At 49.7% G+C, this 15,103-nt stretch overlaps 2 protein-coding genes across 2 annotated transcripts; one reads left to right on the forward strand and one right to left on the reverse strand.

Moving 5' to 3' along the window:
• The first annotated feature begins 2,138 nt into the window (after positions 1-2,138).
• LOC144892397 (uncharacterized) lies at positions 2,139-11,404 on the forward strand. Its single transcript, XM_078778908.1, has 3 exons — positions 2,139-3,974; positions 4,033-5,574; positions 11,400-11,404. Exons 2-3 carry the CDS (start codon positions 4,131-4,133, stop codon positions 11,402-11,404), a joined length of 1,449 nt encoding a protein of 482 aa, XP_078635034.1. The 5' UTR covers positions 2,139-3,974; positions 4,033-4,130.
• A 1,951-nt stretch (positions 11,405-13,355) lies between these two features.
• LOC144892399 (uncharacterized) lies at positions 13,356-14,784 on the reverse strand. The gene is made up of 2 exons (XM_078778915.1): positions 14,488-14,784; positions 13,356-14,349 (listed from the first exon to the last, which is right to left on the reverse strand). Exons 1-2 carry the CDS (start codon positions 14,782-14,784, stop codon positions 13,501-13,503), a joined length of 1,146 nt encoding a protein of 381 aa, XP_078635041.1. The 3' UTR covers positions 13,356-13,500.
• Positions 14,785-15,103: the final 319 nt, after the last annotated feature.

Raw genomic sequence — 15,103 nt, forward strand, 5'->3', positions numbered from 1 at the left:
GAGCCAAAACTGCTGGTGGAGCCAAACTGCTGGTGTAGCCAAACTGCTGGTGGAGCCAAACTGCTGGTGGAGCCAAAACTGCTGGTGGAGCCAAACTGCTGGTGGAGCCAAACTGCTGGTGGAGCCAAAACTGCTGGTGGAGCCAAAACTACTGGTGGAGCCAAAGCTGCTTCTCTGGCTCACCTCAGGACGCGTCTCCCTTCTTTCTCCGAGGGCTCGTCTGGGATCATCTGCCGCCTCTGGCACAACTCTAAGAACTTAGAACTCCTCTGCCGTCTCTGGTGCAACTCTTTCTTTGAACTTAGAACTCATCTGCTTCCGCGCGCGCTTATATAACGCCTCGGGCGATCAAGCCGCCGGCCTCCAGGACACGCCCATCGGTGAGCTCGCCTCGGCCCTGATTGGTGGGCACGGGCTCTCTGGCTCCACCCTTGATGATGGTGGGCGGGCACGCCCTTCTTCCCCGAGCTGACCACGCCGTAATGGCGGCAAATGCAGTTGGCAGTAGAGGCTTTGGGAATGGGAATGAAAGGGGATCTATCTATTTGAATTCGCTGCAATGGAGTGTCAATTAATGGAAGACACAGCCTTAACCTACATAGAATAAGGAAATAAACTACCAACAAGGAGGAAATCTATGACTGGCTAACGTGATTGTTTATGACCTAATTACGGGATGCACTTTGACCTTTATACACAACTGGAGGAAGGAGGGTGATATTTTACAATGTACTACACAATTAAAAAACACAATTCTCATATCCACAACAATATATATATATATATATAAATATATATATATATATTGTTACGGTACGCGGTTAAGGATGTTGTTTGCCGAGCGAAGGCACCGCGGCTGAACAGTTGTTCCCCGACTAAACCCGATTCACCCAAACGTTGGCCGTATCGCGCCACAGCTACTCAATAGGGAAAAGACAAAGACGACGGATGTGAAGAAAAGGAAGACGAAGGCAAAGAAAGGTTTGGAAATACGATTACTATTTATTACTGTTTACAGGCTCAAAATAACCAAGGAGAAGGAAAGATAAGAAAATAATATACAGAAGCTTTTTAGAGACACAGTGAATTCCTTATACAAGCTTAATTAAATACCCATGGACAGAACAAACAAAACAAACTCACGTACGCAAATGGATGGAAGGGTAGGAATCGTTTGGAGGGATGAGCAGGTGGGATCACAGGGCACAGCGAGCAGGTCCACTCCGGGTGCGAAGCGGGGAGCCGGCAGCTCCTTGTATTTGGCTTTACAGCACACGCCGGCAGGGTCACTCGGCTGGTTGAAACGGGGCTGGTTGAAGCGGCTCTTTGTCAAAGGCTTTTCGTATCTCTTACGCAACTCCGGTGCAACTCTGAACTCTCTCCCGGTGGACTGCCAACCCTCTTACGCACCTGGACTCATCTGCCGTATCTCTGGTGTAGCTTGTCCCAGCGATCGTCACACCCTTCTCGCCAAACCTTCAGCGCGGGTCTGTCACGCCCTCCTCGGTTTCGGTACCGCCCCCCCCCCCCCTGTGCTCTGTTTCGTGACCTTGTATGGTAATCCCACGGGCTTGTCTCCTTATTTGGGCATGGCGCCGACGGCACGCCCCTCGTGGCGAGCCACGGGCTTGTTTCCTTATTTGGGCATGGGGCTGAACAGCCCCGCCCTTCGTGGCGCGCCCTGGGCTTGCCTCTCCCGGGCGACCCCGCCCCTCCTGTTCAAACAGAGCACGGAGCACATATTCACCATAGCAGCGAAATGAGAGGGCGTGCACCCCACGCTTGTGAACTGCTTTACCCACAGATGGAGAGTTTGGCTGGGAAATGGAATGATTGAAGCGGAGCTATTCTTAATTGATTCGGTGCAATGGAGTGTCATTCTAATGGAAGACAAGGCCTTACTCTAAAACACATAATAAGATATAAGCTACTGAACAAGGGTTTTATCGTGTCCTTCAATGTGGTGTTTCATGGAATAACTACCGGGACGCCCTTTTTACCTTTACACAACTCTGGAGGCAGGAGGGGCCATATTCAACCAATGTTACACAACAATTTACCACTACAATACACACAATCAAGAAAATGCAATCCTCATATCCGCAACAATATATATATATATATATATTATACATATATATTGTTGCGAATATGGAATTTGGCCTCCATATCCGCTTGTAAATATTCCCCTATTTTCTCCAATACTCCCCAACTTTCCCCAATCCCCCATTCCCTAGTCCCATTGCATGTAAATAACAATCAGTAGAGCCGACCTTCCCCTTATTCCCCCATTAAATGTCGTGCCCAGGTCCACCGCACCACACGTAGACAACTTTCGGACATCTTCCTAGTTATTCTTATTCTATGTCAGTTAAGGCCTCGTCTCCATTAATTATGACTCTTCGTTGCACCAGAATGTGATTATATGGCATCAGTAGTGAGTTTAGGACCTTTCCCATACCTCCTTCCATCTTCTTCCCCAACAATTACAACAACAACAGAGGAGATGGCGGCGGAGCGGGGGAGGATGCGTCCTCACACCGGCTCGGTTAGCGCCATTGACCACGCGCTCCACGGGGTTACCACGGAGGGGCTGGCTGTCAGCTCCTCCTCAAGGGCGGAGCCTGGTAACCCCCCGCACCCAATCAGAAGGGCGGACCGATTCCATCTGGGGCGGCGCTAGCGAGCCGAGGGCGTGTCACTCCCCGCCGGATATACGCGGCCACGTAGCGGACGTGACGAGAGATGCGCCCCCAGCTGGAGAAAGAAGGACCTGCGAGCGCTGAAACAGATGCGCCTGAGTTTGGAGAGGCCTGAGAAAGAACGTCACCTCTGAGCGCTGCGACGAGACCTCCCCGCATCTCTGGACCGAACCGTGTACCCTGCTTTGAGCCAAGAGTGCACCTTGAGCCATCGATACCCGCTTTCCTGCCATCAACCCCCGTGTGAGTCAGCCGTTGTCCCGTTTGTCTGTCGTCTGTCCGGGAATAATATAAGATTGTGTCTAAGTGCTTGTCTTTCTATGTTGTACCTCTCGTCCCTGTAATCTGACCTTCCGTAACGAATATAATCTCCTCCGGAGGTCTTGAGAACCGTATCCCTGGTGTCGTCATTTTATAACCCAGCCGGGTGTCTTCTTTTTCTTATTGAGCCAGCGTGGCGCGGCTTCGTCAACGTTCGAGTACAATCGGGTAATTTGTGCGGACACGACGGCCATTCCGCTCGGCCCACCTTAACATCAAAGTCGTGTCTGTAACAATTGGTTGTCAGGAGTTGGATTCGAACCTGGGACTAAATTTATTTAGCCCAAATTTTGGAACACCAATTGTACTATTAGAGTAACAATTGGTGTCGAGGAGTGAGATTCGGACCCGGGACTAAATTAGTTAGGCCCAAATTTTGGGAGGGAAAATCGAGCCGGAGCGCGTACGGCGCTCGACCAAATCGATCCGGAGCGCGGTCCCGCGGTTACTGCGCTCGACGAAATTATAACAGCAAAATTTGGATTGGTGTTACGAAACTCGAATTTTGAAAGTCGCGCTATGGCGGATCAAGACGGCTGGGGTCCGGTAGGGGAGAGTGAAGCAGGGTCGGTCCAGGACCAAATTGAAGGACATGAGGGACAGGAGGAGAGCGAAGCAGCGAGGGTAGCAGACGCACAAAATAGCGTCGTTGTGCCCGACATTGCGGGAGCGCAAAATGGCGCCTCGCTGGTCACCGCGCCCGCGACCGTGGCAGCGCCCCTGGTGGATCCGAACCTTTTTATGTTGCAAATGGGGGCCCTTATGGAGAGGCTAGAAGCAAAAATGGGGGTAGTGAATAACCAAATGGGGGTAATGGGAAACGAAATGGGGGTAATGAGGGACGAAGCGAGGGCTCCGAGTGAGCGATTGGGGGTAATGGGAAACCAGATGGGGGTAATGAGGGACGAAGCGAGGGGTACCGGAGAGGGGTTAGACAACGGGATAAAGGAGGTAAAAAATGGGTTAACGGGGGTAGAAAATAGAATGGCTGCCCAGGAGAATCAGATAGAGGGAGTGAAAAATGGGGTAGAGGGAGAGGAGATTAGAAGAGGTGTGAGTGAGGAGGTCGGAGGAGTGCGCGAGGAGGTGAGGCACTGTGAGGAGCACATGGAGAAGGAGGTGAGAAAGGGGACTGTAAAGTTACAAGGGGGCATAGAGGACCTGACGCAGGAGGTGGAGCAGCTGACGGTGGGACAGACGGAGTTAGTGGAGCAGGTTCAAAGGAACACTGCGGTATTAGGAGGGTTGAAAGCGACACAGAAAGAAGTGGAAGAGGGGGTGAGCGAAATTAAGAAGCGACGGAGAGGGGATAACAAAGAGATAAAAGAGGAGATGAAAGAATTGGTCCAAAGTCTATGTTTGGATCGTGATGTGCTCATTAACCGGATGAGGGATTCGCAGGTGATGGAGGAGAAGCGAAGAGGAAGAAGACCTGGTGTAAGTGGTGACCAATATGGTCGTGCGTATGATGCGCCAGGTGATTTAATAAGCTTGGGGGTCGAGATAGACCCGGATGTTCGTGAGAGGCCACTGGTGAAGTGTGCGACAGGTCTGGTGTGTGAAAAAGGAGGTGTGCGAGAAAGTCCGACTCTGGGGTGTGTGAGGAAAAAGTGCACGCCAAGGAGTGAGGGTGCTGGCGAGAGTGAGTCGGTCGTAGCGAGTGTGCGAGGGAGCACATGGAAGCGCGGTGTGGTAAGTGTTACAGAGGGTGTGACGGGAGAGTGTGCGCAAGGGTGTGCGCGAGAGAGGTGTGTAACGGACAGGTGCATGAGGAAAGAGTGCGCTGTCAGAAGTAAGGAAGAATGCACACCTGTGGTGAGTGTTACAGAGGGTGTAACGGGAGAGTGTGCGCGAGAAAGGTGTGTGACGGACAGGTGCACGAGGAAAGAGTGCGCTGTCAAGAGTAAGGGTGAGTGCGTTGTCAAGAGTGGTGGTGAGAGTATTGAGAGTGACAAGGAGAGTGAGTTGGTTGTGACAGGTGAGCGAGGATGTACACCTGGGATGGAAGGATGCACACCTGGAATGGTAGAGCGTGAGTGGGAATGCACGCTGGAGTTGGTGGTGAGGCACATGGTTGGGTGTGCGAATGAGGGCACACCTGTGATTGTCACAGAGGAGGTGACCGAGGAGGGGGTGCGAAGCGGTGTATTGGTGAGGTGTGCTACGAACGAATGTGTGCCAAAGTGTTCGGTGGTCAGGTGTGTGACCAAGGCTGTGAGTGGAATGGGTGTACCTGGGTGTGTAAGGAAAGGTACGAGGAGCATGGGCACGGCTGGATGTGTGAGCAAGGAACGGGCTGCGGGGTGTAAGCGTCCAGGTGAAGCATCGACGTTAGATGGGGTAGAGTTGAGAACGACTTATAGCCGAATCGGGCCCTCGGTGCGTGCTGGGCCTCGCTTTGAACGGCCGCGTCCGTGCTCCACTAGGCGGAGCGGGCGGCCCCATAGAAAGGGTCGTCATGGCGACCACTTTTTGTTGAGGCATTCCGGCAGGTCGAGATCGGGACATTGGATGGCTCCACGCCGAGGTGATGCGTGGGATCTCGGCCCGGGTAAGCCCCCGTCCCTGCACCGAGTGCCGGACGCATCCAGCCGCTGGCACAAAACAACCAGCATTCATGGCTTGGCTTTACGAAGCCGGGCTTTGGACAGGGATTGGCGCACCGAGAGGCAGTAGTGAGTAGACTGGGTGATGAGGTTAGTGTTTTGGCCCCAAAATTAGAGAAAAACAAAATTTGATGATTGGCAAAGGATTGGCAGAGTGATGATTGGTAATGGTACAGTGATTGGCAGTGATTGGCAAATTTTTAATTTGTTGAAATTTGATGTGCAAAATTGGTAGTGAGAGACCCCCGATGTGGTGGGATGGCAAATCCACCATCCTTCCCATGTGGGGGGCAAAGGAGCAATAGCTTATGGGGTGTATGGCAGTGAAAACTAGCCTGGGTGGGTTAGGATATTGTGTGTAGGGATCTAGAGAAGATGACCTTAGGTAACGTTAAGGTTAGTTAGTGACTGATACCTGTAGTGGGGACGCAGGTAGATTAGTGTGGATGATAATGACGTGGGAGCGCAATAGTTTAAAGGGACGACTGGGAAGCGCAAGTTTCAGAAGGGAGTAGTTAGCTGAGATGATGCCGTGTTTGTGAGAATTGAACAGGTGTGATTGCACAGGTGTGCAACTGGACAGGTGTGTGGAGCAGTGTGTGAGTAATGAGTGTTGTGGATCAGCGCGAATGCGCTTGGGGAGAGAAGGGTGCAGGTGGCACCAGGTGTGAGAGCACAGGTGTGCAGGTACAGGTGTGTGGAGAGAGTTGGAGTGAGTGGTACGGAGTGGTGTGCATGGTGCGAAGGTGTGGATGGGGGAAGAGTGGACCCCTTTCACGAGTACCCGGGGCGGGTAGTGTAAGTGTTAGGTAGAGGGTGCAGGTAAATTGTGGTTGGATATTGGCATTTGTGGTGCGGTTGCAGAATGGTATTGTGGATGGGTGCATTAGTGTTGTGGAAATGGCTGGGCGTGTAGCCTGTTAGTGTGTGTAGTTGGTTGGGCACTCCACCACTGTGAGGATGTCGGCCAGGTGAGGCCGCAGGTGGGCTCTGGGAGCCGGTAGAGTTGTGGATGGGGCCCGAGGATCCGGAGGACGGACCCGGGTAGCCCAGTGCCAGAGAGGGCACCGAGTGGGGAGAGAGCCAGAGGGCCTTCCCCAGGTAGTTAGGTTAGGGCAAGGAGCAGGTAAGCTCGGAGGCAACTGCAGTGGTGGAGGTGTGCAGGTGGGTAGACCCACTGGGAGAGGTACACGCCGCAGCCCAGAAATTGTGCGAGGGCACCGGGAGATGAATCGGGGGAGTGAGACCCCAAATTGAAAAGCACCACAGTTTGGCCAATGGGAATTGGTTTTTAGAACCCATAGTGTAAGAGGGCCAATGGTTTGGCCGGAGAAAGACCCCGGGTAGTGTAAAGTTGTTAAAGTCATTTAGGAAATAGTTAGGATTGATGAACCTGTCGCACCATACGCAGCCACTTACCTGTGGTGATGATGATGACTCCACACCTGTGTTTTCTTTGTTTTGTTGCAGGAGATGAATCGCTGTGTGGATTTGTGAGACGCATCACGACGTGGATGAGACATTGGGGTGATTCCATCTCTCCCTCCCTAGGAGGGACTGATGATGAATTGGTAATGGCAAATTATGATGTTGAGTTGGAGATGGCAAATTTTGATGAGAGTTGAAAATGGCAAATTTGATTGGTTAGGAGGGAGAGAAGACGAATTTGGTATATGGGAGGAACGGGGAAGACAGTAGGGACGTTTGTTGATTTGTAAAATAGATGTTTATGGGTAGTGTTGTGTTTTGTGGATACAGTAAGGGGTAAGGGAGGGGCCATGTAGGTTACCTGGTGGGGGTGGGGCGTACGGTAGGAACGTACCTGTCTCACCTGGTTCCCATGTGCCCCCAGTGTGCATCATCTTGTATTGCGTGCACTTTTGCGCCCTTACCACCTTACTCACTTGTCTTCTTCTTTTGTCCCCCACCTCCGAGGATCTGGCTTTGGGGTAGAGAGAGAGGAGAGAGAGGTGCTGGCTGCGCAGTTGTGGGCCTGCACTTTCGCTGTTTGCTGCCGGGATCGATACACCATATGGACCGCAATGTTTGTGGCCACCCACAATGGACCGCAGTTCGTTTGCGGCCAAGCACCACCCGGGGATGGACCTATGGGTCAACGTGGCACCTATGCCATAAAGGTGAACCACTGTTAATTAACACCACTGAAGGCCACACGAAGAGCAAGAGACACCTGCAGGGTTAGGGGTTGTCGAATTTATTTTTATTCCAATGAACAATGGTGACTGCACCGATTGGTGGTGGGGTGGTGCTTTTGATGCTGGGAAAGGGTGCTCTGCACGTTATTAAAGGCCGTCGGCCACAGAGCACTCGTGGGTTGGTGTATCGATGCTGGCAAGCGCGCTCTCTCTATGCATAACATCTGCATGTGTTCCTCCAAAAACAGGTCCTGGATCGTAGTGTAGATATCAGCGTAATCTTGTAAATAATGCTCCCTACCGGCTGTATGTTTAGTTTGAGAATTCTTTCCGGATTCGGTTATCCTGTGGGTGTGTTTCTGAGAGGAGAAGGGTGCAACGTCGCAGGGGGACATATTTACTCATTTGTGAATATCTGTAAAACTGTCGCACTCAGGGTAGAGTTAATAGTAGAGGGAACTACATTGCGTGCCACACTAAAGTAGGTAAAAATTTATCGGGTCGGGACGCCCCGAGGGTAGAGAAGGGTGCAATGTTGCGAATATGGAATTTGGCCTCCATATCCGCTTGTAAATATTCCCCTATTTTCTCCAATACTCCCCAACTTTCCCCAATCCCCCATTCCCTAGTCCCATTGCATGTAAATAACAATCAGTAGAGCCGACCTTCCCCTTATTCCCCCATTAAATGTCGTGCCCAGGTCCACCGCACCACACGTAGACAACTTTCGGACATCTTCCTAGTTATTCTTATTCTATGTCAGTTAAGGCCTCGTCTCCATTAATTATGACTCTTCGTTGCACCAGAATGTGATTATATGGCATCAGTAGTGAGTTTAGGACCTTTCCCATACCTCCTTCCATCTTCTTCCCCAACAATTACAACAACAACAGAGGAGATGGCGGCGGAGCGGGGGAGGATGCGTCCTCACACCGGCTCGGTTAGCGCCATTGACCACGCGCTCCACGGGGTTACCACGGAGGGGCTTGCTGTCAGCTCCTCCTCAAGGGCGGAGCCTGGTAACCCCCCGCACCCAATCAGAAGGGCGGACCGATTCCATCTGGGGCGGCGCTAGCGAGCCGAGGGCGTGTCACTCCCCGCCGGATATACGCGGCCACGTAGCGGACGTGACGAGAGATGCGCCCCCAGCTGGAGAAAGAAGGACCTGCGAGCGCTGAAACAGATGCGCCTGAGTTTGGAGAGGCCTGAGAAAGAACGTCACTTCTGAGCGCTGCGACGAGACCTCCCCGCATCTCTGGACCGAACCGTGTACCCTGCTTTGAGCCAAGAGTGCACCTTGAGCCATCGATACCCGCTTTCCTGCCATCAACCCCCGTGTGAGTCAGCCGTTGTCCCGTTTGTCTGTCGTCTGTCCGGGAATAATATAAGATTGTGTCTAAGTGCTTGTCTTTCTATGTTGTACCTCTCGTCCCTGTAATCTGACCTTCCGTAACGAATATAATCTCCTCCGGAGGTCTTGAGAACCGTATCCCTGGTGTCGTCATTTTATAACCCAGCCGGGTGTCTTCTTTTTCTTATTGAGCCAGCGTGGCGCGGCTTCGTCAACGTTCGAGTACAATCGGGTAATTTGTGCGGACACGACGGCCATTCCGCTCGGCCCACCTTAACATCAAAGTCGTGTCTGTAACAATATATATATATATATATATATATATATATATATATATATATATATATATATATATATATAAATATATATATAGATCTTTATACAACAAAGGAAGGTCTGGGCTGGCCGGGATGCAAACAAAGAAATCAAAATTTCTGGAGAAGGATAAAAGAGAGGAGGAAGAGAGCAGGTCCCTGGTAATGGCGCAGAGATGGTGCCGGCGATCCTCACTCTAGCATTTGGGGCAGGTGAAAATAGCCTTTTCTAACCAGGCTTAACTTACCAGGCTTGACTCACTGGGCTTGACCTACCAGGCTTGACTCGCTGGGATTGATTCTCCTGCCTTTACCGACGTCTCCTCATGAGGTGTTTGACTCAATTGTCCTCACATTCACTCTGACTGCCTTCTTCGCCCCACCATTGCATTTTAAAGATTATCGGTCAAAGCATGCCTCATCTCGTTGAATGTTCATCCATGGCTCATATTGCTCCAGATACCACGAGGCAGTCATTTGTAGCCGGACGCAAACTCTCTATGTAAATGTGTAGCTCCACCTCTAGGTGGGATAGGGTATTACAAGTCCCCAACCTTTACAGTACAGTATTGCTGTCCCCAGGTTTTCCAGTGAAGTGAGGCATTTCAAATTACATAGCAAGGGGTATCGTGGAGAGGCATTTTTAATTACATGTTTGAATAAGAATAATACCATAACCCCCCCCCCACCCCCCAACCCATCCCCTGGCCACTCCGGTAGGGAAACTTATAGTACATGTAATATGGAAAATAACGACTGCTATAACATTAAAAGCTATCCTCTATACCCTGTTGAAGGCATTCCCACAAAATATATATATATATTGTTATGTTTGTGGGGTAGTGATATGTAGTCAGGTGAATTTGTATAGGTAGGTGTTCCGATGATCGTGATAAGAACCATCACCATGTAATAAGTTTTGTTTAGCCGAATGTCGGATTAAGGTGTATCTTCGTCCCCATCATGAGGGGGCGGGGCATGTTATTTAGCTTAGGGAATAAGGATAGATTATCCCTTGTATGTCTTACCCTTGGTGATTTATCCTTTGTCCCTTTTGGCACCGCACCATAGACACGAGTAGGAATTGCCAATACATTGCAATAAATAATAACAATAATACCAACTGAAAGCCAGGCATCAGGCACTGGGGTTGACAATCCTGCCTGGCAGGCACACATCATTCAGGCAGGCTGAGAGCCACGCCCATAAGGACAGTGATTGGGCGGGAGTTAATCAACAGGAAGGCCGGGGTAAGAAGGGACTCGCTGATTGGCCAGGGCAGAGCACTCATCAATTGTTGAAAGAAGGGTGAGCAAGAAGCGGTGTGCTGACTCGTGGAGAGCTGAGCAGGCAGTGGTGGCCTGCAGGCTGATTGGTGGAGAAGCACCGATGACGTGACGACCCGACATTAAAAGAACTCTCGGACCGACATTTTCTCTCTTGCCTTCTCTCTTGCCTTCGCTTCTTGTCTCTCTTGTTTTGTTGCCCTCGACGACCTCTTGCTCCCTTGCTTCTTCTCCCTCGTGCGATTGTTCTTGGATCGACCGTGTTCAGAGACACCATCGGAGACATGCAGAGGCTGCAGGAGGAGCCGCGGCCTGGGAACTGCGGTTATCCATGCGTGGACGAGTGTACGAGCTCTGCAGTGCGACGGGCGCAATGAGGCCGGGATCCCGCCAACGCGCGTGCTTCGCGCGCAATGCCGGACCCATTCGCAGACCTGACGAGACTTCACCAGTGATCAGAGCTAAGTACACCCACAAACATAATTTATTTTCCAGTTCTTCCATCCCTTTTGTCTGTGTTTGGTTCTGTGTGTGGGAGCGCTCCATATAGGAAATTTAGTTTATCGTCGCGCTTTTCTTGTCCTGGCATACATTTTAATAAACCCTTTTGTTATTTATCTGTGCATTTCTAAACCCAGTTTTTGTTTGAGTTACTTTCTGCAGGTTGAAGACTGCCTGATCACTCAGGTAAACACTTCAGCTTCCTCCCCTTTCCCTTTCTTTTCCCACGTGTATCAAGTCCGCAATTGAACTGAATGCTTAGGAGTTAAAGCTCGCTATTGGCCATTCGTGATCCCTGTGGTGTTCACCTGGGGAATCACACGACAATATATATATGTATATATATATGATATATATATATATATATATATATATATATACATACTGTATATCTATTGATCGGAAATGTACGTAATAATAATAATAATAAAGGAGTCTTATATAGCCCCATCAAGCAGAGTAAACGACCCTCATGGCGCTTTACATTATCATGCGAACGCACACACACCGCACACGCATACACAAACATACACACACACACAGACACACCTTCACTCTTGCCCTATTCCTCTCCCTCCCCATTCAAAACTCACAGATGTGTACTCCCCCTCCGCCTCCCCTCCCTCTCCCGCACATGTACACAGACATACTCTCGATCTCCGTCCCACCTCAAACCAAAGGGAAAACAGGACTTAGACTTTGAAAGACTTGTGAAACAGATAGGTTTTGAGGGAGGTTTTAAAGGCAGGAAGAGAGTCAACATGTCGAACAGAGGAAGGCAAGTCATTCCAGAGCAGAGGTGCAGCAAAGGAAAAGGATTTCTTGCCAAACGACTTGGTGCTGGTGCGCGGCAGCTCTTAGGTCATAGAGTCGTCGCTTGAACGAAGCCGTCGCCGAGGTTCATAGAGAGTGAGCAAATCGGAGAGATAGTGAGGTCCCGTTCCACACAATGATTTATAACATAGTGTGCAAATTTTGTATTGCACACGAGCAGAGACAGGCAGCCAGTGTAAAGATTCAAGAAGCGGAGTAACATGGTCAGACTTCTTCGCCTTACAGACAAGACGAGCGGCAGAGTTTTGAACCTTTTGTAACTTATCCAAGAGAAACTGAGGGCAGCCAGCATACAAAGAATTACAATAGTCCAGCCTTGAGAGGACAAGGGCACAGACCAGAGTTAGAGCAGCCTGAGGAGTAAGAAAGTGGCGAATGGATGCGATCTTTCGCAGCTGAAAGTATGCTGATTTGCAAGTTTGAAGTACTTGCTTGGAAAATGTCATGTTACAGTCGAAAACCACACCAAGGTTCTTGGCCGACGAAACAAAGTTTACATCGGTTTCACCAACATGAATAAGGTAGGAAGTGAACATTGTAGAGGACATCTGTGCGATCTTACAATCATAGACTCTGTTTTAGCATCGTTCAGCTGAAGTTTGTTTTGGGTCATCCACGCCTTCACGTCGGCAATACAGCCTTCTAACACTTCAACAGTGGGCACGATTTGTTGAATCGTGCTTTCTTTGTACAGCTGATTGTCGTCCGCAAAGGCGTGGTGATCAACTGAATGTCTGGCAACAAGATCAAATAGAGGCTGAGTGTACAAAAGAAAGTACGTACACAGGAAAACCACCCTGATTATGTCCTTGTGCCTTTCCTCCTTTATTGAAGTTGTCCATGAACTAATATATTGAATTCAATGTGGTATTGATGGAGCGCAGGCATGATGGGCCCAATGGTCTCATCTGTATATCAAATTTCCTTTAGTCTAGTAGGAAGACTAGGTCCCCCTGCACCCCCCGGAGATATACTTCTAATCAGTGTTTCTAGATTGGAAAAAATGTGTAGAAAATGTCTAGCTATGGCCCCAAGCTGAAAAAATGTCCCACATACCATTTTTATGCAAATTACTGCTGCCATTATCAAAAAAACGATTTTTGACATATCTCAGCCAATATTGCAGATAATTGAAAAATGAAGGTGTCTAGACCCATGTTTTGAAGGGCATAGATCATGATAGAACTATTCATAACATGATTACATGTGTCTATGGTATACTAGTATGCTAATTAGTGCTTTATTTACAAAATAATCACAGTTTTACGAAATAATAGACTCATATTAAGGTCCGTCTACACAGACGTTAACACAAAGTTTTATTTTTCTAAATATTACAACTGTCAAAATAGTCCTAGCACTCAATGTGACCACTCTTCTCTTGCTTGTTTTAGATAAACATCATTAGCATTAGTGATTCTACACTGAGTCAGTCATCATCATTTTCATCGAAATCGTCAGAGTCAAACTCTTCTTCTCCTTCCTCTTCCTCCTCCTCTTCGTGCTCTCCTGTGTTCAGAAGATCCACCAGTGAGGTTGGTAGGATGGGACCACTGGACCACATTGGTTTCAACAGTCCTTCATCAGTCCTTATCCATCCTTGCTCCTCATAAGGTTTTGGCTTTTCGATGATAGGTTGATCGGCTCTTTTGTACAATGCTACGCGGTGGTTCACACGCTGGATGTGCGGCTTCAGGGCAGACTGGCATGGAGGAAGGCGAGCCAGATCAACCTTGGACTTGGATGTGAGGGTCTTGTCCTCTCCCACCATTTTTCGTAGCAGCTTGGCACGGACAATGTCCACTGATGACTCGCGACTCTGGCCGTACATCACACAGGTGAATTTTTCTAACTGCCTCTCCACCTCAGGGTTGGCATCCCAGTTGTCACCCAGCTCACCGAATGCCCTGTGAAACCTGGGATTCTTCTCCAGCTTTTTCAAGGGCCCGACTTTTCCCTTCCCTTTGAAGGCACTGGTGCAGTCTTCTCCGCTGAACACATAGTACCCCAGGAGAGTGGCACAGTAGTCCTCTCCCAGGGATTCTGCCAGCTCAGAGACGTTGACAAGTTGGCGATGCTTCCCTGACCCTGTATCCAGGTACACCGTCAGCTTGATGTTGTGGGCATGGTGGAGCAGGATCAGGAGGATGTCTGTGTCCGGTGTTCTGACTACAGCGTTCTTGTATCCGATGGTAGCAGCATGATGGAGGTACAGAACCACCCTGGTATCAGTCTCTTCCTGGTTGCTGTAGATCGTGGGGAGTTCACGTACCTCGACCTGAAACACAAAAAGGCACCGCATTTCAATCACCAGTCACTGCCAGTTTCAGATCTAGACAAACATCACAGGTAATCACCTTTTTTTCAGGAAAAATTACAAATTGAATCGCCATTCACGAAGGGCTTTCAATTTTACCTTGCCATTCGTTGAGGCAAGTTGGTGGGCCTTCCCCTCCACGATCAGCACAGCCATCTCTGTTCTCTCCAGCCTGGTAGCTGCTTCTTGTCCACTCCACACTTTCAGAAGAAGCTGGCACATCTGCTTTTTGTTGTCGTCATTTGCAAGGAACATTTTGAAGTCATATGGCTTCCTGGTTGCTGGTCCAGCCAGAATGATCTTCTCTGAGCTGCCCCGCCTCAGCCTTTCCTGCGCTTTGATTGACTCAGGATGGTAACTGTCAGTGGAGAACAGAAAGTGCTGCTTGGCCACCATCTGATCAACTTATTCAAGTTGTCCCACTCACAGTGGAATACAAGGTTGCCCTCTCCTGTCACAATTTGTGGTGTACGATAAGTTGAGACTTCATCCAGGACCTTGGCGAGAGCAGTTTCCAACTCCAAGGCGAAATCGTAGCTCTCAGAGTGTCCAAGCCTGTGTAGTATTGTGGTGAGCTGTTTGCTTCGGAACAGGTGCCTTACAGTCACACAGAGGAGAATGTGCTTTGGTAACTTGCATTTTCCATCTGACACTGCACGGCACAGATCTTGTCCAATGGAGAAGACCAGACGCTTCACCTTTTCTGTCTCGATGC

This window comes from Myxine glutinosa, chromosome 1, assembly GCF_964187855.1.
Source record: "Myxine glutinosa chromosome 1, kmMyxGlut1.1, whole genome shotgun sequence".
NCBI lineage: Eukaryota > Metazoa > Chordata > Myxini > Myxiniformes > Myxinidae > Myxine > Myxine glutinosa.